The 21,047-nt window shown below is 36.8% G+C and overlaps 3 protein-coding genes across 5 annotated transcripts; all 3 read right to left on the bottom strand.

Moving 5' to 3' along the window:
- Positions 1-2,321: 2,321 nt before the first annotated feature.
- LOC113634382 lies at positions 2,322-5,131 on the bottom strand. The gene is made up of 5 exons (XM_027133311.2): positions 4,311-5,131; positions 3,595-3,978; positions 3,163-3,417; positions 2,964-3,060; positions 2,322-2,815 (listed from the first exon to the last, which is right to left on the bottom strand). The coding sequence occupies exons 1-5, from the start codon at positions 4,345-4,347 to the stop codon at positions 2,677-2,679; spliced, it is 912 nt and encodes a 303-aa protein (XP_026989112.2). The 5' UTR covers positions 4,348-5,131; the 3' UTR covers positions 2,322-2,676.
- Positions 5,132-5,230: 99 nt separating this feature from the next.
- On the bottom strand, positions 5,231-12,291 carry LOC113634380. 3 transcript variants are annotated; one of them, XR_003438498.2, is made up of 9 exons: positions 12,185-12,291; positions 11,103-11,459; positions 10,648-10,902; positions 10,449-10,536; positions 10,206-10,239; positions 9,955-10,088; positions 9,661-9,830; positions 7,763-7,811; positions 5,233-6,022 (listed from the first exon to the last, which is right to left on the bottom strand). XR_003438498.2 is itself a non-coding variant. In XM_027133306.2 (7 exons), the coding sequence occupies exons 1-7, from the start codon at positions 12,219-12,221 to the stop codon at positions 9,764-9,766; spliced, it is 972 nt and encodes a 323-aa protein (XP_026989107.2). In that variant the 5' UTR covers positions 12,222-12,291; the 3' UTR covers positions 7,717-9,763. The 3 variants fall into 3 exon arrangements, 1 of the variants encoding a protein (XP_026989107.2); XR_007139557.1 differs by having other exon boundaries at positions 5,231-6,022; positions 7,763-9,830; XM_027133306.2 differs by lacking the exon at positions 5,233-6,022 and having other exon boundaries at positions 7,717-9,830.
- A 1,464-nt stretch (positions 12,292-13,755) lies between these two features.
- Positions 13,756-20,393, bottom strand: LOC113634371 (basigin-like). Its single transcript, XM_027133286.2, has 7 exons — positions 20,241-20,393; positions 18,011-18,379; positions 17,483-17,737; positions 17,248-17,344; positions 15,706-15,760; positions 14,685-14,779; positions 13,756-14,414 (listed from the first exon to the last, which is right to left on the bottom strand). Exons 1-7 carry the CDS (start codon positions 20,281-20,283, stop codon positions 14,348-14,350), a joined length of 981 nt encoding a protein of 326 aa, XP_026989087.2. The 5' UTR covers positions 20,284-20,393; the 3' UTR covers positions 13,756-14,347.
- Between the last annotated feature and the right edge of the window lie 654 nt (positions 20,394-21,047).

Genomic DNA, 21,047 nt, shown 5'->3' on the forward strand with positions numbered 1-21,047 from the left:
ATAGATTTGTTACTTCTGTATTTTTCCATTAAACAGCAGGATTTATTTTCTGCTGTGGATTTTTGAATCCTGTATTAACTTTTGATTGTAGCAGAAACATGGCCTCTTACTTGTACAAAGACCCTGGAAGATACATTCAAAAAGCTATATAGACGCTCTACATGGGTGGAATCTTTCATTTCGAATGTCTTTCTAAATAAAAAAAATTAACTCATAATTCCGGGAAGCACGTTTGCCTCACACCTCCAGGGTTGGGGGTTCGATTCCCGCCTCCACCTTGTGTGTGTGTAGTTTGCATGTTCTCCCTGTGCCGCGGGGGTTTCCTCCGGGTACTCCGGTTTCCTTCCCCGGTCCAAAGACATGCATGGTAGGTTGATTGGCATATCTGGAAAATTGTCCGTAGTGTGTGAGTGAGTGAATGAGAGTGTGTGTGTGTGCCCTGTGATGGGTTGGCACTCCGTCCAGGGTGTATCCTGCCTCGATGCCCGATGACGCCTGAGATAAGCACAGGCTCCCAGTGACCCGAGAAGTTCAGATAAGCGGTTGGAAATGAATGAGAGGGATTGAGGACTCAAAATTCCAAAACAACTGTAGAGCCAAGAAAACCATCATGTCACTGTAGCACTTTACATTTTTTCCTCTAGGTTTAGAGAGAAAATCAGATCATTGTGTAAAAAAAAAAATCACAGATCTCTGTGTTGGAAACCAAGTTCTTTACCAGAGTAAAGAAAGAAAACTGAAAACAAAGGAACAGCTTCAGCATCCTACAGTCAACCAAACCAAAGACTTACATATGATATTGTATAAATGAGAACTATGTGAACATCTAAAGGTATAAACTTCAGGGGAGACACCAGCTCAGTACAGAGAGCTGAACAGGAAATAATATGGATGTTTTCACCATAAAAAACAACTTGAAGTATTGAGAAAGTGGCTAGGTTGTGAGTGACACCGAAGCTCCGAGACGTGGGTCAAAAAAATGAACCGATTTTCATTGAAGCTTTTTATCAAAGCTTCATTCGTTCTGGCAAAATCACGTGACCAATGACGTCCGAAGCTTCGTTTCTCACACACACCCACGTGACTGCTTCGTTATCTGATTCAAAGGTTTAAAATCGCGCGCGATGCGCGGCGGCGCCCTCGTGTGTTGTACTGGAGTATTACATGGAATCTAATACTGTATAGCGACTTTAGGAGAGTTTATTGTTGCGAGTTGTCGATGGAGCCTGTTGAGATCACGTTCTGAAATGTGGTAACACTCATTTGATTTCGCCCAATAAGATGGATATGGTTTTGTTGTGAAGCCTATATTTATAACTTCAATCTCACTCATCAATGTGCAATTATACGATTCAGTGTAACATTTCATGTCGTATATTTTGTCATATATATATTTATTGGTAAATATGTTGTAAATATGTTAAAAAAAAGTAATATGTTAAAAAAAATATAGGAATGCAAGAAAAGCCTTTTGTGCATCAGAAATACCATGATCTTTTTTTAAATGGTTCACACTTTATACTTTTGAGACAAGGTCTATCCTTAATCTGTTTTTAGGTCCAGTGTTTGATTTGCTCCCAGCAGATTGCCTATAATAATAATAATAATAATAATAATAATAATAATAATAATAATAATAATAATAATAAAAAATGCTTCATCATCCATGTTGAGGCATTTTCATGCAAAGCATGATAGCGCTTTCACCAGCAGAGGTCCCCATCAAGCTCTGATTTGAAAAGTTTGAGTAATGAACCTTTTTCCGATACAATTGGGTTGAAAGCTTCACTGTATCAAGAAAGCTTCACTTTGCCATCACTATGGCTAGGTTGACAAGATGAGGGCAACCTGGTGCAGAGGAAAGGACTAGAGTAAAGCTTTGGTTTTCATTTCACCAACACTGCTGAGTCTCACCCTCACAAAGTGATCACAAGACTGAGTGACTGAACAAGCTGTACGGTCTTAAATCAATCTACGTCCAGGTGGAGCAGGTTACCACCAATTACACCGAAGCTGCTCTTTGTCTCCATCTGGTGGTGGCCCTCGGCCATGGCAGACTGCCAATTCCACAAAAGCATTTATACCGCCCGATAAACTGCCTGTGGATAATAATAACTACAAGAAACAAAGACACTGAACCCTAGTGGCTCAGTGTGAGAACATCAGCACGATAAGTTTGTAGACAAATCGGTGAAGATTCAAACCGAACAACAAAAAAGACAACACTTCACAACACTTACAAAATTCTATACTATTATAAATATGGTTTTGTTCCAGCAAATGCTTCTTGTATATATATTAAAAAAAATCTTGTTTAATTCTAAAATCGAGCATAAAGATTCTAATAAAGAATAAAGCTCTCACAGAGTTGATGATTGTAAGAGTAAGTGTGAGACAACAGGAAATGGACAGTTATAGTGATGACTTAATTTCTCATTTGATTATTATTTTTGTTTTTCTTTAAGTATATCTTTAATGGTCACCATCAGTCAAGCAGGCATCTCTGAGTGCTTGGACCCCACAGATTGCTGCTTGTGTCTAGTTTTTATTGTTTAATGACATTAAAGCTATTTGTTCAGATGCAGTACAGAGCGAGTTTATAAGCTGTACACTGAAATTCACCAACAGTAGAAATGAATGAAGGTAACGAGGTATGAAACTGTGATTAGTTCATTGTTATGGTACATTAGCATATATCGCAAAATCTTTCTTCTGCTGCTGGACATTAGCTAAACTAACACCAGCGCTCTTCTTCCGTGGTACATTAGCGTAGATATTAGAATCGTCCTCCTTCTGCTGTTTGACGTTGACGGATCTGTAACCACACAGAAAAGCTGATGATGAACCACTGAGTAGATTTTTAAATGGTTTGTATTAAAGCTTGTTAGTGAGATGTTGGTTTCACCAGCAGATTGTAAGTGTTTTAGAGATTTTAGTTTATAAAACAATAAGCAGAGTTTAACCTTCTGTTGTAAATCACAGCTCCAGTCACTAAAGAGATCAAAATCACACCAGCTGTCACTAAGACAATGATCCAGATCTTCCACTGCGCTGCACCACCTACATGATTTAACATCTGAATATTTAACTGAACACAAGTCACTTTATTTCCATCAGTAATCATGAGAGACATTCAGGAATGTTGTGAGCAGATGGACTCACCCTCCACGTGAAGGCTGATGGTTTCAGATCCTGACGTCTCACCAGTTCCCCAAGTGCAGGTGTAATTCCCAGAATCCCTCAGGGTTAGAGCAGGAAAGTGAAGAATGGGTCCTGATGTATATAAACTCTGGTTGTTCTTAGACCACACAAACTGTGAGGAAGTGTTTGTGCAGTTCACATCACACGTCAGATTTAAGGAGTCTCCTTGTTTAAGGGTTCCGTTTCCACTGAGTCTGATTAGTGACACCTTTAAATCTTTTTCAGAGAGCAGGAAAGACGCCACGTCAGTGATTCAGGACTGAGAGGGTGATGATAATTATAATACAGTTTAGATACTGACTGAATGCTGAGATGCAGAATAATTTATTCATTGGTGAAGTTTTGCAAAGGAAATGATGCAGATAAACATTCATTTTAATAATTAATATTTACCTGAAACTTGTAGACTCACCCCAGGATAACCTGTCAATTTACCATAGGCCACATCAGTAATAAATCTGAATCTGTAAACTCCAGAATAACTGAACTGTACATTGTGGATTAATAAAGTACAGTCTGATTTGTCATCTCCAGTGAACTCAAAGTCTGAGTGATTGGTGTTTAATGAACTGTCGTAAACATACGGTGGATTTACACATTGGTCTGTGTTTGAGTTCATCGAGCACCAAAGCTTTTGTACCACACGATACAATTGTTGTGGATAAGAATAACTACAGTGAATGGAGACACTGAATCCTCTCACAGCACAGATCGGTTTATCAGGATATTTCACATCCCAGTCTCTGTTCTTAGTGAAAACACCTGAAAAATAAAAATCTGGGAAAATTACAGATAAGAACAGAATTAAGTGGTACAGCAGATGCTTCACAGAAATGGACAAAAAATGTACAAAAAAATAAAAAGTGTGTAATCTTTGATATAATAAAGTTTACTGTATTGAGAAGCTCATATTTAACATTTTTCTAAATACATTTTTATAGAAGAGGTTTCTGAAGTCAGAGTTTGAGTTTATTTCGATCATCACAACACATTGGTTTATTCATTGCAAACAAAAATAAAAGCTCAAATTTAAGGTAAGAATCTGTCCATGTCCTCGTGCCAGAAAATGGATAAAAACTGAACAATGAACACAACTGTTTATTTCATACCTGATACGGTGAGAAGAATCATCGCCAAGTGCAGCATTTTTGTTTCTCCTTAAGCAGGTGATCAACACAGACAGCGTTTTGTGTGTGTGTGTGTGTGTGTGTGTGTGTGTGTGTGTGTGTGTGTGTGTGTGTGTGTGTGTGTGTGTGTGTGTGTGTTAGGTAAATGATATATCAATGAGAAGTGAGAACTAAATGTTGTTCCTAAAAATGTCCAAAAGAAGAAGTGCACACGCAATTCCACAATTCCATCTAATGTACATTGTGTATGTGTGTATGTATTTATATAATGTTTATAAACCGTGCCTCAAATTATTATGCATGTAACATATCAGTAGGATTTCATTAAAATAAATATTCAGGTTCAAAGTGTTTGTTTGTTTTATTTCTCATGTTTTAAGACAACTGGTATCAATCTTAGACAGGTTAGTTAATTAGTTTGCCAGGTGATTTTAGTTAAATGGAAACTAACTAAAAGAGGTTGTTCCTCATTATTAAGCAAGTCACAGTTCTTATGCAATACAAGGAGGAAAAAATGATATTTCTGATGATGAAAAGCAAAAGGCCTGAAAACGATATCATGAAAATGGAAAAGAGATCGTTATAACAAACTGAATGCTTTCAAACCGCATTCTGCATAATTATGTGGAACAACATATTTTGTGTTATTTTTTTTAATATTTCAAAACTGTTGTCATTATCACTTCTTTAACATTTAATTACATTATCATTGTAAAATATAGTTGGTTATAAAATTCATCCATAATCATACTGACTGATTTGGAAAAACAATAAAAAATGAAATGTGTGTAATAATTTGGAACATGTTGCATATATATATATATATATATATATATATATATATATATATATATATATATATATATATATATATATATATATATATATATATATATTAAAAACACTTGTTTTGCAGCAGCATATCACATGATATAGTCGGTGTAGGACAGGAGGAGGAGGACAAGACAGGACAGGAGAACAGGACAGGAGGCTAGGACAGTAGGACAGGACAGGAGAAAAGAACAGTAAAATTCTGCTTAGATTTGTACATCACTGAGTAATGAGTTGTTCATTCTGAGAAACATCAAGCATGTCACTCACGTGACTCACTCTGAGGTCAAGGTTCAATTTCAACATGTCATGTTAATAGTATGATAAAGTAAAAAAAAAAAAACCTCAACAAAAAATAAGAACGTACTTGTAGAAAGTCCACATGTTTAAAAATGAGTGAAATATATGTGAAATGTCTAAATAAAGAAGTGTGAAAATGTACACATGAATCGTTCAATTTGATTATCAACATGTCAGAGTTACTTTGGAGAGGAAGCCTGTATCAGTATCAGTACTGACACATTGTTTTACACTTTCCTGAGGCGTTTCTTCAAATTCATTTCTTCTTTTTGTTGTGTGTTAATTATATGCATAAATTTAATTTCAGTTATTAAGTAAGTTTTATGTTAAAGGTTTCAGTGTGTCTGCTGTTCAAAAAGCATCAGTTTATTAACATCTGGTGATTAAAGACCCTGAATTAGTTGTGTATAAAGACTGGACTTTATCTGAGTCTGTGTTGGTTTTAATTATGTACCAGTGAACATCCAGTGTCTGTAATATCCAGTAACAAGGTCTAAGGCAGGGGTCAGCAACCCACGGCTCCGGAGCCGCAAGTGGCTCTTTCATCCCTCTGCTGCGGCTCCCTGTAGATTTGGAAAATAAATATTTAATTAAAAATTTTTTATTTTTGTTAGTTTTTAAAAAAATGTAATTCTAAATTCTAAGATTATGATGCTCTTGTAACATAAAAATAAACCGTGTTTAATTTTTTATTTTTTATTTTTTTGGTCGCTCAAAATATGCATCATAACTGCCGACTTGCGAAATCCGACACACAGAAGCAGACGCAGTTTTGGTTTGCTGCAGCCGGCAAGTTAAAATTTTGATGTCATGCAGGGCTGTCAAGTGTCACGCATTGAGAGTGACAGTCACGCTTTCGGTCTTTTCTCCCGCTCTCCCGCAGGACATCGTATTTCTCACTCAGAAAAACTTTTTGACTATTTATCATATTTAATAAGCCGCAGCGCCCAAAATGTATCAGTCTGCACCGCTGTCTCTATGGAACCGGGCAGGAATCAAGCGTGTCTCTGTTCTTAGTCGAGCCTGACACTTATCAGCCAATCAAAAAAGAGGCTATACAATAGCCAATCAGAAAATAGCACTATCTGGAAAAGAATTAACGCAACATCCAATGAAAAAAAGCGAGGGGTTGGAGATGTCACGCTTGCCTGTCTTCAAAACTTGAGAGCCCTGGTCATGAATATGAAGGACTCAATTATACATTAAACATTTTATTTGAAAGTAACCTTCAACCCAGCGCCTTTTTTCTTAAGGTTAGTTCAAAATATTTTGTTTGCCTGAAGAAATAAAATTTCGTTTACTCTGTAGCAGTTAATTGATTTCATAAATGCAGCACGCTACAGTTTTTTCTATACTTACCATAAAGGTAAAAAAAAAAGATGCAGTGTTCTCTTCATTTTAGATGTCAAAAGAATTTTGTGGCTCCCTGTAGTATTTTTTCTGTGGGAAACGGGTCCAAATGGCTCTTTGAGTGTTTAAGGTTGCCGAGCCCTGGTCTAAGGTATTCACAGAGCACACAAGTGACATCTGCTGGTCATAAGGATACATTGCGCTCAAGGTGGGTTTTAAATGTAATGAGTCATGCATCCGGATTTTTTTGTAATTGTTAATATTTATTAATTCTGTAATGTTCATAATGTTTGTCGGTGGCTCTGATGTATTACATTTTTACTTGTTCTATTAAATGTTCTCTGTAATATTTTGACAGATTCTTTGTTCAGGCATTTTAATGAGATTTAACTCCTGACAAAGTGATCATTTTAATATTATTTTTATATATTGTAAGTAATTTTGATACTAAATCATCCACCAGATCCTTTACACAGCAGATGTAACTGGTATGTGTTGTAAATAAAGATTTGTGGAGATAATGTTTAAAAAGTCAGACGCTTGTTTATTTGTGTTTAAAAACTCGAATAATTTTCATATTTATATATTAAGGTCTTGTGGACGATTCATTTCCAGGTTTAGCTTCGTTGTTATGGGAACGTATTTGCCTCCAAAGCTATTTTCTTCACATTCAACACTTTTTCTTTAGGGAACTTTAGTCACACCAAATTTTTTTTAAAATGTTATTTTATTTAAATAATATATTGTACATTAATATTGTGTGTGTGGTTTAATGGTCTGTCTAATTGACTGGTTATAAAGAAGCTAATGAAGCAGCTCCATTGTGTCTCTGGAAAAAATGACAGTAATGGAATCTTAATTAAACCAAATGTCTAAAACACACATGGACTCACAAAAATCCAACAAGTCTAAGAAAGCATCAAGATTTTATTTTTACAAAAGACAAGACTTACACAACAGGATCAGTGAATCGAGTGAAGAAATCGGAGACATCCGTAAAGTCTGGAGTACAAAAATTACATCACTGTCCTGCATTAAACAGCTTAGAAACTTAAGAAACAATTTAAAAAATAATAAAAGTTTCTTGATATCAGATAGAAATTTACTTTACTAAAAGCTCATCAGTTTTACGTACATTATATATTTCTAACATACAGATTAGCTTCTTATGATTTAAAGTTGTTAAAGTGGTGCGTTCCATGATACAGTCATAATGTCTAAGAAACAGAGGTTTAAGGTTTTCATGTAGAATCCCACGACATTTATTAATACATTTACATTTACATTTACAGCATTTGGCAGACGCCCTTATCCAGAGCGACGTACATAAGTGCTTAAATCTCTAACATTGAATACATTAATGCTGGTTCACTAGGTTACATACTTAAGATACCATGAGTTTAAAACATTTGTTCAAAGTTACAATGAAAAAGTGTCAAAGGTTTTTTTTTTTTTTAAGATTAATGACTTTACAAAAGCATTTACATGTTCTATAGTTGAGAATGTACAGCGATGTGATTTCTGTGATTTAGCCCCTGCATTAACGGCCACAGAGAATCAGAATTTATCATCTTTAGGGTAAAAATGGCAGCACTAAACAATATGGTAAAAAGTAGGGATGTACCGATCCGATATTTTGGATCGGTATCGGCGCCGATCCAAGCAATTTAAGTGGGTGGGACAGGACCTTTTTAAGACCAATAATATTGGACCCACCCACTTTTACCGTCTCTATTCATCGCATATGTCTTTTTTATTACTATCATTTTTATTATTTAGCGCCGCCAGTCGAATCCATTCTGCTTGAGGAATGCCGTAATAAATGAAACTCCATTCCGCGTTTTACCTACAGCATTGACCACGCTGCTGCTTCCATGGGCGTCGGAGCCATTATATGTGTGTGGGACAGGACACGCCCACTTTGTATTTACTTCCGACGCCCGTACCCGTGGTGGTTGATTAATGAACAGCAAACATCACAGACTGTTGTTTAAACTTATAAGAAAAATACACTTATATATTAAATTTCATTAATGTAAATAAATATAATACATTTTATAGTAAATATGTCGCACAGCCGCCTGCGACAGACAGACGAGTTTATCAGGCGTCCTTTCTGTTTACCTCAGTGTGTTAAACATGTCGCTCATTTGGGTGCGAGGTTTACTGTTTAATACACTTTACATCGTGTTTCAGGAGTTCTAATATAATATTCACTGTAAAATATTGTCTTTTCTTCAGAAAATAATTTAATTTAATAATTGCAGTATATATGGTTTAGATTGTTATACCACTAACTGTTAAAAGTTCTGTTTGCTTCTGCATTAATACTTTTTTAAGGTTTCTTGATAACCATTTATCATCCAGTAATATGCATTATTGTATTTCTTTGCCAGAAACAAATAAATCTTAATAACTAAGCTAGTTGTATACATTATTTAGTTTTAAAGATAGTATCGGATCGGTATCGGCCGATACCCGCAAACGCTGGTATCGGAAGAGAAAAAGTGGTATCGGTACATCCCCAGTAAAAAGCTGAAACCACATTATCTTACTTTATTTATTGAAATTAGAAGACTGGAAAACAGATCTGCTGGCGTTTGAACTCTATCACTTTAGAGGAACTTTTTTTTTTTAACAGCGGTTAAGTGAGAAGTTCCTTCTGGTTCCTGTAGTCATACTGGCTGCTCATTGCTCTACATTGCTCATGTGTGTGTACATGATGTTCTGCTCATGACTGAACAATTAATAAAGGAATAAAAGCCAGAGTGAATATTAAACTAAAGGCAATGTTCTAATCAAGGGTCAAACACCGAGATACTCTCACTTAATGATATGAATAAACACTAATCTGGAATTGATGAGATGTATTTTATATTCATATTAAACTTCTCACAGGTTCCCACAGAAATCTTTACAGTTCTGATGAGTTTGATGGAGATGTAATAATGTGATCAGGATTTAATGACAGTGCTGTAGATGACATTATCATCCTCCTTCTGTTGCTCGGTGTTGGCACACCTAAAATCCAAACCACAACACACACACACACACACACACACACACACACACACACACACACATTGTTTGTGTTGGACACTTTAGTTGTTTTGGTGATAAGTGTGAGACAGACTTTAGCACTCACCTTTGTGTTACTTTCTTGTCTTTGACACACACTCTCGCGTAAGTCACTTCCTCCTCAGGCAATGTTTCATCATCTAGTTGAGGAACAGAGCTCGGCTGTGGCTTCGGCTGTTTATCGTGTGTGTTTGCTCCATCCTGGTAACATAAGAAGTATAATAATAATAATCACAATCACTTCTGAAGTGTTCCTGTGTTCACATTCACTCATGCTGTGTTAATGCTGAGTTTGTGATTTCTTTCTAAAGCTCATACCTGTGTGTTCTCTTCACCTCTCTCACGTTTCCTCCTGTTGGAAGCAGCAAAACACAGAGTGCACAGTTACAGCTCTCTCTTTTTAATGAACTCTATGGTCCTGATTTAAATGTCCTGCACTTTTCCCAAATAGAACCTAGAATAAGGGTCTAAAGATCATTTTGATTTGTCCATCACAACAATCTTATTCATATTAAATATTGGTAATTGGTATTAAGAAAATATATCACCAATTAAATTTACCTTAGATAAATTACAGTGGCCACGATCACCAAAATCACAACAACTATGAAAATAATGATCCAGATTTTCCATTGATCAAAACTTTCACCTGTTAAAAAAGTCAACAGAATTAAAAATGTCACTTGCTACAGAAGCGTAAGAGCAGGTCGTGTTAGTCTGATATTAAATCTTCAGGATTGTTGTGAGCAGATGGACTCACCCCCCACGTGAAGGCTGATGGTTTTAGATCCTGACGTCTCACCGGTTCCCCAAGTGCAGGTGTAATCCCCAGAATCCCTCAGGGTTAGAGCAGGAAAGTGAAGAACGGGTCCTGATGTATTTAAACTCTGGTTGTTCTTAGACCACACAAACTGTGAGGAAGTGTGTGTGCAGCTCACATCACATGTCAGATTTAAGGAGTCTCCTTGTTTAAGGGTTCCGTTTCCAATGAGTCTGATTAGTGACACCTTTAAATCTTTTTCAGAGAGCAGGAAAGACGCCACGTCAGTGACTCAGGACTGAGAGGGTGATGATCATTATAATACAGTCAAGTACTAAAGTATCAAACAAACTCTGTCGTTCTTCACTAATATGAGTAAATTTTTTTGTATCTGTTGATTTTAGTGAAACATCATAATTTACTAACTAGATCTTAATTTAATCATGAATATTTACCTGTAACTTCTAGAGTCGCTCCAGGATCACCTGTCCATTTGTCCTTATCAGTAATAAATCTGAATTTGTACTCTCCAGAATAACTGAACTGTACATTGTGGATTAATAAAGTACAGTCTGATTTGTCGTCTCCAGTGAACTTAAAGTCTGACTTGGTGTTTGATGAGCTGTTATAAACATACGGTGGGTCTTCACACTTATCTGTGTTTGAGTTCATCGAGCACCAAAGCTTTTGTATCACCTGATGATCTTGTGGATAATAATAACTACATTTAATGGAGACACTGAATCCTCTCACAGCACAGATCGGTTTATCAGGATATTTCACACCCCATTTACTGTCCTGAGTGAAAACACCTGAAAAACATGTGATGAAAAACCATTTTAATCATTTTATTTATTATTTACACATTGAAATAACTTATTAAACACAAACTCTCGTCAGTGAACGATGCCTTCAGTGTGAACGTCTCTGACACAGTTAGAGCTCGTGCACCAGTTAGTGTGTGTTCGGTGTTCGTGTAGTCGACGTTTTAATGGGACTGAAGATAAAGATTAAAGCTGACTGGACAACAGGCTTTTAATATTTTATTACCATAATGTTTGATTGAACGCAGACATTTTTCCCTTAATAACTGCTCCATAATGAGATCATTACTTTCATTATAATTCCTCTATGTTCTACACAGCACACACCAAACAAAAGTCTCCCTCATCGTTCCCTGTGGAAATCTTTTTATAATTCATTTCCATTAAAATCGCAAAATCCTCTTGATGGTCGATCGTGTCTTTAAATGTTCGACACAGTTTTATTTCACACATTTCACAAATTTTCGCTTCAGAAATCTCTCAGACTGTAAAAAAAATCTTATTGTCGTGCCAAAAGGAACCGAACAGATAAACTGATGATATTAATGACTTAAAGTTTAAACATTTTAAAATGCCAGAACAACATGTTACATCATAATTAATGAAGCTTAATCGTCAAGTTCATCAAATAATCGTTCATTCATATATTTTAAAGTACAAAGTCATCAATAAATAAACATCATAAACATAAAGAGTAAAATTGTGTTTCATACCGAACAGTGTGAGCAAGAACAAGTACAGCGTCTTCATTGCTTCTTCAGCAAGCAACACACACACACACACACACACACACACAGTGGGTATGTTTAGCTCTCTGATTGGGTAATGATAAGTGAGAACTGAAACAATTCATGCAACAAAAAAATGTGATTACAACAGGGGATGTGTCCCAAAGCAACACACACCATTTTATTTAAAGTTTGCACATGAAAATCGTGTAAATCTTCTGTTTAATGTAAAATATCAGTATAATGTCAGGAGAGAAACTTCTCTCAGCCCTCAGCACTCTGTTTGCTAACATTGAGCTAAATCTGGTATCTGAGACAGTTGATGCTCCTTTTTACATTAACACTTTACTGGGTTTTTTAGATAAAGTGCTTTAGAGAAAATAGCAATGCGAAAGGGCCGATTTAGCTCTCGCTCTTTCTTTGTCCTTCATCTGATTGTCTTTTCTTATTCAGTTGTTTCCTCTTTCTCTCTGTTTCTTGGTGCTGACACAATTGTGACAGCACCGAAACACAACTTACACCACCGATACACAAAAAAAGTTATTTAAAGTCTGACATAATGTCATTATTTTGGAGGCTTATTGTTTAAATAAATTTTTTTTAAGGCTTGACACTGTAGGTGATACTGTGTGTGTGTGTGTGTGTGTGTGTGTGTGTGTGTGTGTGTGTATGTATGTATGTATGTATGTATGTATGTATGTATGTATGTGTATGTGTGTGTGTGTGAGTATATGTATATGTGTGTATGTGTGTGTATGTGTGTGTGTGTGTGTGTATGTGTGTGTGTGTGTGTGTGTGTATGTTTGTGTATGTGTGTGTATGTGTGTATGTGTGTGTGTGTGTATTATGTATGTATGTATGTGTGTGTGTGTGTGTATGTAAGTATGTGTGTGTGTGTGTGTGTGTGTGTGTGTGTGTGTGTGTGTGTGTGTGTGTGTGTGTGTGTGTGTGTGTGTGTGTGTGTGTGTGTGTATAGGCCTGAACCAGGGGTCGGCAACCTTAAACACTCAAAGAGCCATTTGTAGCCGTTTCCCACAGAAAAAAAAACACAGGGAGCCACAAAACCCATTTGACATCTAAAATGAAGAGAACACTGCATATATCATTTTTTACATTTATGGTAAGTGTAGAAAAAACTGTAGTGTTGCATTTATGAAATCAATGAACTGCTACCGAGTAAACGCAATTTTTATTTCTGCAGGCAACAAAATATTTTGAGCAGTTTGAACTAACCTTAAGAAAAAAGACGCTGGGCTGAATGTTACTTTTAAATGAAATGTACAATGTATAATTAAGTCCTCTTCGTATTCATGACCAGGGCTCTCAAGTTTTGAAGACAGGCAAGCGTGACATCTCCATGACATTACTGTGAAGTGGCCACAGAATTCCTGATAATGTTTGTTGTGAGTGAACAAAAAGTGAATTACACAATTTTTTCTGTTGATATTTTTGTTTAATAGTTAAAAATAAAAACAGAAAATTCGAATGCGATATAGTATCACAGCTTCGAACAAACGTTCTATAAATCATCATCTGCAACATTAAAAACAAGTGAATACAAATTTTTTAAATTTAATTTTAAAACTTAAATCAGTTACATTTATTGTGCAGCATTTTTACCAACAAAGCAGCTTCAAGGAAATCTGGATGTAGATTTAGACCCTTAATCTGACCATCCAGAGGTGACAGAGAAATAAAAACCTCATGAGGCAGGAACCTGGAGAGGAACCAGAACTACAGAGAAAACAGATCCTCTACAGTTGTAACAGGATCCCAGAGAAAATGCACACAGTATTGTGTTCAAGCAGTTCATCAGCAGCATGATGTAATCTTTATAATTACGCAGAAGGTCTCGGGAAATTCAAACCTGTGGCATCCAGTCGAGATTATCTACTGCGGACGGAAGCAGAGTCGAAATCTCGTAGGTAAAGAAAGCAGGAGTAGCACAAGTAGGACCAATCAAGCAGGAGACGTGTGTCAGGGATCAGTGTGTGTAATAGCTCCTCGGTGTGCACTCCGAGTCGAGCTTCTAGTTCTATAAAGCATCTAGAGTTTCCGAGTTGTTTTTACACATTCGTATACTGTCTGAGGATCAAAAACATCTCAAGATCATCGATCTTCAATTTTATCATTTTAATTTCGTATCGATCATTTTATTTTCACAGAACTGTAGATAACGGAAATGTCTTCTTTCGGCTTCTCAGCATGGACATGCCTGCGATCACAAACAAATACATAGTGTTTGAATAAAGATAGACAGCTTACAAACATGCTGTGAAAGAGTTTCAGCCTATTTTTATATTATAATTATTAGAAACTGACAGAACTGAGCTTCACTGAGCTTAAATGAGAAAGATCTGTCAATTCTCAGTCTTAAATCATCAGTCTATTTTATTTATGTCATTTATTTATGTTATGTAAAATGTCAGCTATCAAACGTTTCACCTGAACTCACATCTCATATCTACATAGCATTAGTTCTTACCCCGTGTTCAGATCGTTGCCTTTGATAGACACAGTCGCATAAGTCACTTCCTCCTGCTGTGGCACTTCTTCATTAGACTGAGGAAGCTGCTTTACCTGCAGTGAATCAAATTACCATTTAACCAGAATATCAGATACGCAATCTATTAATACTTTTATCTCGGTTTTGCGAAATGAAATATCAAAGAAGAACAAAAATTAAGTTTTGTATTTGATTTAAAAGGTCAGTAAAGTCAGTTCTGGGAAGTGACCTCAAAACGTTCAGATTTTGAAAGATGCGTAACATAAATAAAGCAAAAACATAAAGTATTAATGTTATCGTTGCTTTGCTCTCATCCACCTCATTCTCACTGGTCTCCTTATTGTTCATATAACTGCAGGGCTCTCAAGTTTTGAAGACAGGCAAGCGTGACACGAGACACCCCCCCCCACACACACACACACACACACACACACACACACACCCCATGAGGAAAAAAAAAAATAATCGGGAGTTGTTGTGCTTGCTAAGGATCACTGACCGCAATTTAACAACATACAAAGTATTTTTTTAATTTCCATTTATTAATTTGTGTGTGTGTGTGTGTGTGTGTGTGTGTGTGTGTGTGTGTGTGTGTGTGTGTGTGTGTGTGTGTGAGAGAGAGAGAGAGAGAGAGAGAGAGAGAGAGAGAGAGAGAGAGAGAGAGAGATTATGACTAGTGTTGTTTATTGTGTTTGTTGCCTTTCTGGACTCCTTTATCACTACAAATATGCCATTTTTAGGGTCAGGGTTGTTTCGTTTTGACCATCGAAAATATCCTCACTAATGAATGTTTTTTTAATTGGTTGTTGCGTTAAATCTTACCCAGATAGTGCTATTTTCTGATTGGCTATTGTGTAGCCTCTTTTTTTGATTGGCTGATAAGTGTCAGGCTCGACTAAGAACTCAGAATAAGGAGTAGGAAGGATGTATTCGTGTTGGTTTGAATGGACTTCAGTCTCTGCTGTGCAGAACTAAACGTCACCTATTAACGATGTCATACCTGTGTTTGTGCTCCAGCTTTTTCGTTCTTGTCCTCTAAAGGTTCGTCTTTCCTCCTGGCAGAATCAGAAAAATGTCACTGAGTTAATATCATCATCATCATTCACTGTGACATCAGTGCATGAGGTAAACTTCAGAGAAGAAGACTAGAAACCACCAGCATAGTTAATCACTCAATTCTTTAGAAACTAATGATGACCACAACGATATTTCCATCTTCTGCATAACTGACAAACATTGATCTCATTAGATCCTCAGTTCAGAGCAAAGATTTCATCTGTCCAATGCTTTTGACCTGATTAACAGTTTTTACCTTTTTGCCCCAATACCACAACACAGTGGATGCCCCAGCTTTCATTTGGGCATTTGTTTGCTGTAGAGGTAACAATCTAGTGATTTGGATTGATTTTTCAGTTTAAAAGGCAGTGCTTGAAATTAATTCATGCAACAGTCATAAATCAATTATTATTAATTATTATTAATATTATTATACAACCGGTGTGTAAAGAAAGTCATACTGTTACAGAAATGTTTTAGTAGTTAAACAGCCCAGCAATGTGATTTGTCCAGAACTTTAAAATAGTCCTTCTCAACATCATCATTCTCAAATTAACCCCTGACTCCGAACCTTTCCGTCGTCCGTCTGGTTACATAAATATCAGAACCTCAGATCGCATCATGGCAGATTCAGGGGTTTGTCAAATATCACGCTGGAACCTTATTAATATTAGTGTGAGCTGTTATTTACTCAGAATTACAATGTTCACAATCTTATATTTGCCTCTTTTTGCTCCTTCAGCAGAGAACAGAATATGTCTCCAAATCCAAAGCAAAAAAGTTCAACCTAAACATTTTGCAGATGCAGCAGGTCCTCATAAAAGGACGGTTTGTTCTTCACAGACATTCACCCCGATCTCACCTCACTGTTTGACTGACAACTGACACCAGGTCTACAAGAAGATCTGCTATGACTGGTAAGGACATAAAGCAAGTAGATCCAGACTCCTGGATTTGTACCTTTCATGATGTACACAGGAGATGAAGCATGTACAGATTTTATCAGTAATTTTAGACATTTCTTCCAATACTCCATGGCTGTGAGGGCTTGACTCTCTGGGCTTTACTTACTCTTCCTGTTCAATGAGTGCTTGAATAATACTTTGCTCTATGACATCAGACATCCTGCTAATCTCCTCAGGATGACTGCATACTTCCATGAAGGCATACTGTTGTTAATCTTTCAGTTTTTCCCTTTTCATGGTCACCACAGTGGATATTTGGTTTGGATATTTTACACCAGATGCCCTTCCTGATTCAAACCTCCCATTTTATCCTGGCTTGGAACTGGCACTGAGGATTAACACTTCAGTTGGGGAATTTGCTCCCTGCCCAGTCTAATCAAGCCCAGGCCACATCAACGAGAGCGCAGGATCCCGCCAATGGACCACCAGAATGCACCCATGAAGTAAATGTTATAAAAAGTGGTGCATTTCTGAACCTTAGGAGCCTCTCTGTATCGTCCTGTTTGTATGGAAAGATTTACCTCCTTTTGTAAATCACAGCTCCTAAGATGGCCAAGATGATGAAAAGCACTACAGCTATCACCACAGCAACAACTGGCCACTGGTCAGGATTTTCACCTGTAGAAAAGAAAACAAGAAAAACAAGTCACTTGCTAAAGGAGTGTAATGTCAAGCTGATATCTTCTTTTCCTTTAGGATTCATTATATCCAGTCTGATATTAAATCTCCAGGATTATTGTGAGCAGATGGACTCACCCTCCACGTGAAGGCTGATGGTTTCAGATCCTGAAGTCTCGTTGGTTTCCCAAGTGCAGGTGTAATCCCCAGAATCCCTCAGGGTTAGAGCAGGAAAGTGAAGAACGGGTCCTGATGTATTTAAACTCTGGATGTTCTTAGACCACACAAACTGTGAGGAAGTGTGTGTGCAGTTCACATCACATGTCAGATTTAAGGAGTCTCCTTGTTTAAGGGTTCCGTTTCCACTGAGTCTGATTAGTGACACCTTTAAATCTTTTTCAGAGAGCAGGAAAGACGCCACGTCAGTGACTCAGCTTAACGACATTTTAATATAGTGTGTTTTGTTAAATTGTTCTTCCAAAAGATTCTATATAAGATTCAAAATTTGATGACTTTTCACTCGTCACAGGTTTCTATACACATTATATTGATTCGCTTGTGCTTTTAGGAGAAAATCAGGTCATTAATATAAAAACAATCCTTCTCAGGGGAACCTTAAGGAAATTTCATTATGTGCATAAAGATTTTTTTAACCACGGCATTTACCTGTAACTTGTAGAGTCGCTCCAGGTTCACCTGTCCATTTACCACCATTCACATCAGTTAGAAATCTGTATTTGTAAACTCCAGAATAATTGAACTGTACATTGTGGATTAATAAAGTACAGTCTGATTTGTCGTCTCCAGTGAACTCAAAGTCTGATTGATTGGTGTTTAATGAACTGTCGTAAACATACGGTGGGTTTTTACAAAAATCTGTGTTTGAGTTCATCGAGCACCAAAGCTTTTGTACCACACTATAACCATCTGATGGATAAGAATAATAACATGGAATGGAGACACTGAATCCTCTCACAGCACAGATCGGTTTATCAGGATATTTCACACCCCAGTCTCTGATCTGAGTAAGAACACCTGAAAAATAAGTAACAAAATAAACTCTTTCAAGATCTACACTGAAGAGGAAGCATGTACAGATCCCATCAATATCTTAGATATTTCTTCATATATTCCAACACAGAGACACATAAACACAGAAAGAAGCATGAAAGTTATGAGCAGATGAACACACTCTCGACAGGAAGGCCGATGGTTTCAGATCCTGACGTCTCACCGGTTTCCCAAGTGCAGGTGAAGTGCAGGAAAGACTCAGGACTGAGAGGGTGATGATAAGGTAGAATCTTAAAAGTCTGATTTTGTTTAATTATATTAGTTATATAATTTTTTTTAAACTAATACATGTTTTATGTCATTTCAGCACTGCTGAATTCTGGATCCTGATTGGTCAGAGGGTGTTGGTTAATTCTCTAAATTTTTACTGCTATAACTTGAGTAAGAATATGAACTATCTTTTCACAGTTAGTTCTACTGCATACAACAATCAGATAATGGGGCATTTCTATATAAATATTAACCTGGATCCATTGCCAGTAACAGTGACTAAAATCTCAATGCTGGATTTTATCTCAGTTACTGATAATAGGGAGACCTGCGCAATAAGAGTGAGCCAGAGCTACATAATACTCACGTGATAGAACCCAAGCACAGAGCAGTGAAGGAGGATGAATAGAAACCTCCAAATTAGGAAATAAATAATAAGTTCAGGCCAAAAAACTCTGTACTGGTTATGGAGGAAAAATAGCTAACTTAAGAATGCATACTTCTAAAATATACAAATTACCCAGAAAAGGATTACAAGGATTTTCTGGGTGAGAAAGTGAGTTTGTAACCAGTGCAGCATGAAGACGACTGACACTGGCCCAAAAAACCAAAACCCCGGATTAGCTGGTGTGAACAGGAACAAAGGAGAATCCAAAGGTATAAACTTTATAAAGAAAAAGAAGCTTATTTCACAAACCTGCTGTGATATAAAAGAAATAAAACACTTTAATTAAGATGTATGTAGGAAAATAATCAGGCTATTTCAGGCTACATCACACCACCAGGTCAGTGATTATTTTCCCGTAACACCATGCCCTTTTTGTTAAAAACATACCTGCAGCTGAAGTGACTCCAGGCTAACCCGTGCATCTGGTCACATTAGTAATAAATCTGAATTTGTAAACTCCAGAATAACTGAACTGTACATTGTGGATTAATAAAGTACAGTCTGATTTGTCGTCTCCAGTGAACTCAAAGTCTGACTTGGTGTTTAATGAACTGTCGTAAACATACGGTGGGTTTAAACACCTTCCTGTGTTTAAGTTGAAACCCGGTTCAGGTGATTTCACATCACAATTACAAGATGAGCAAACGGCCGTGTACAGCGAAAGCAGAATAAACAGAATAAAAACAATAATTAATACATATTATATATTAATATTATATAGTCTTTTACCAAAATTGGTGTATGATTTAGATTGTTGAAAGAAAAAAAAACCTGGTCCCTCAAATCATAGGAGTAAATAGTAAGGCAATTCAAAATCTATACAAAATACAGCAGTACGTTCCTCATAAAAAGACAGAAGTGAGATACAAAGATCATTCGATTACATCTGGTTTAAGTTCTTATTCATCTGTACGTTAAAGAATTACAACAGCACTCTGGTATTATTAGCATTTAAAAATGTACTAATAATATATTTAAAAGTTAAAAACAATTAATATCAAATTTACATCAATAGCAGTTTTTGAACAGGCAAAAATGAATATGAACTATATTTGTGCCTGTATATAATGCAGTACACACTGCAGCATGAATCAGCAAACAGGACAAACACACAACACTGAATTAATGTGAGTAAGACACTGAGCGATTGGAGTTGAAGTTTCATACCGGACAGCGTGAGTAGAACCAGAACCAGGAGCAGCATCTTCATCCCTGCTGTTAGTGAAACTGTGAGCAGCTTTGTGTCTACCTGTACGCTCAGCTCACTGAGGGGGAAAAAATAAATGAGAAGTAGAATGTGTTTCCGGAGAAAATACTGTGTGCAAAAAGAAGAAGTTTCATCAGTGTGTACCAAACGTTAACAAACTGTGACTGGGGGAGGAGATTGATCAGAAGGTAGTGATCCATTACAGCAGCTCTGACAGTTGTGCAGCTGAATATCACAGCTTTATATGAATATTAATATGAATGCGTTTGGCTCTAATACAATACAGAACAGTTACAGCACCAGCGCATTTATAGGATGTTTTACAGAAGTTGTGCCACAAAAAATGTTTTATTGAAAAAATGTTTTAATGATCTACGAAAAACCGCTCAAATTAAATAGCCCTGCTCCATCACACACACACACACACACACACACACACACACACACACACACACACACACACACACACACACACACACTCACACACACACACACACACACTCACACACACACTCACACACACACACATACACAAACACTCACACAAACACACACACATACACACACACACACAGACATACACACACACACAAACACACACACACACACAAACACACATATTTTACATTTACATTTACAGCATTTGGCAGACGCGAAGAGTGATGAGGGCTTTTAGGTAAGAGGGAGCTGGTCCATTTTTGGCTTTGTAGGTCAGCATCAGTGTTTTGAATCTGATGCGTGCAGCTACCGGAAGCTAGTGGAGGGAT

This window comes from Tachysurus fulvidraco, chromosome 25 (genome assembly GCF_022655615.1).
Source record: "Tachysurus fulvidraco isolate hzauxx_2018 chromosome 25, HZAU_PFXX_2.0, whole genome shotgun sequence".
Taxonomy (NCBI): Eukaryota; Metazoa; Chordata; class Actinopteri; order Siluriformes; family Bagridae; genus Tachysurus; species Tachysurus fulvidraco.

What these genes read in the sequence shown, in the direction of transcription:
- LOC113634382 (XM_027133311.2), bottom strand. Translation starts at nt 4,347, where the DNA reads ATGCTGCACTTGGCGATGATTCTTCTCACCGTATCAG. An exon ending in GGTGAGTCTACAAGTTTCAG is followed by an intron (nt 3,418 to 3,594) that starts GTAAATATTAAT and finishes TCTCTGAAAAAG; the next exon opens with ATTTAAAGGTGTCACTAATC. An exon ending in CATCAGCCTTCACGTGGAGG is followed by an intron (nt 3,061 to 3,162) that starts GTGAGTCCATCT and finishes TAAATCATGTAG; the next exon opens with GTGGTGCAGCGCAGTGGAAG.
- LOC113634380 (XM_027133306.2), bottom strand. Translation starts at nt 12,221, where the DNA reads ATGAAGACGCTGTACTTGTTCTTGCTCACACTGTTCG. An exon ending in GCCACTGTAATTTATCTAAG is followed by an intron (nt 10,240 to 10,448) that starts GTAAATTTAATT and finishes TGCTTCCAACAG; the next exon opens with GAGGAAACGTGAGAGAGGTG. An exon ending in GACAAGAAAGTAACACAAAG is followed by an intron (nt 9,831 to 9,954) that starts GTGAGTGCTAAA and finishes TTTGGATTTTAG; the next exon opens with GTGTGCCAACACCGAGCAAC.
- LOC113634371 (XM_027133286.2), bottom strand. Translation starts at nt 20,283, where the DNA reads ATGAAGATGCTGCTCCTGGTTCTGGTTCTACTCACGCTGTCCG. An exon ending in AGCGACTCTACAAGTTACAG is followed by an intron (nt 17,738 to 18,010) that starts GTAAATGCCGTG and finishes TCTCTGAAAAAG; the next exon opens with ATTTAAAGGTGTCACTAATC. An exon ending in GGCAACGATCTGAACACGGG is followed by an intron (nt 14,415 to 14,684) that starts GTAAGAACTAAT and finishes TTGTGATCGCAG; the next exon opens with GCATGTCCATGCTGAGAAGC.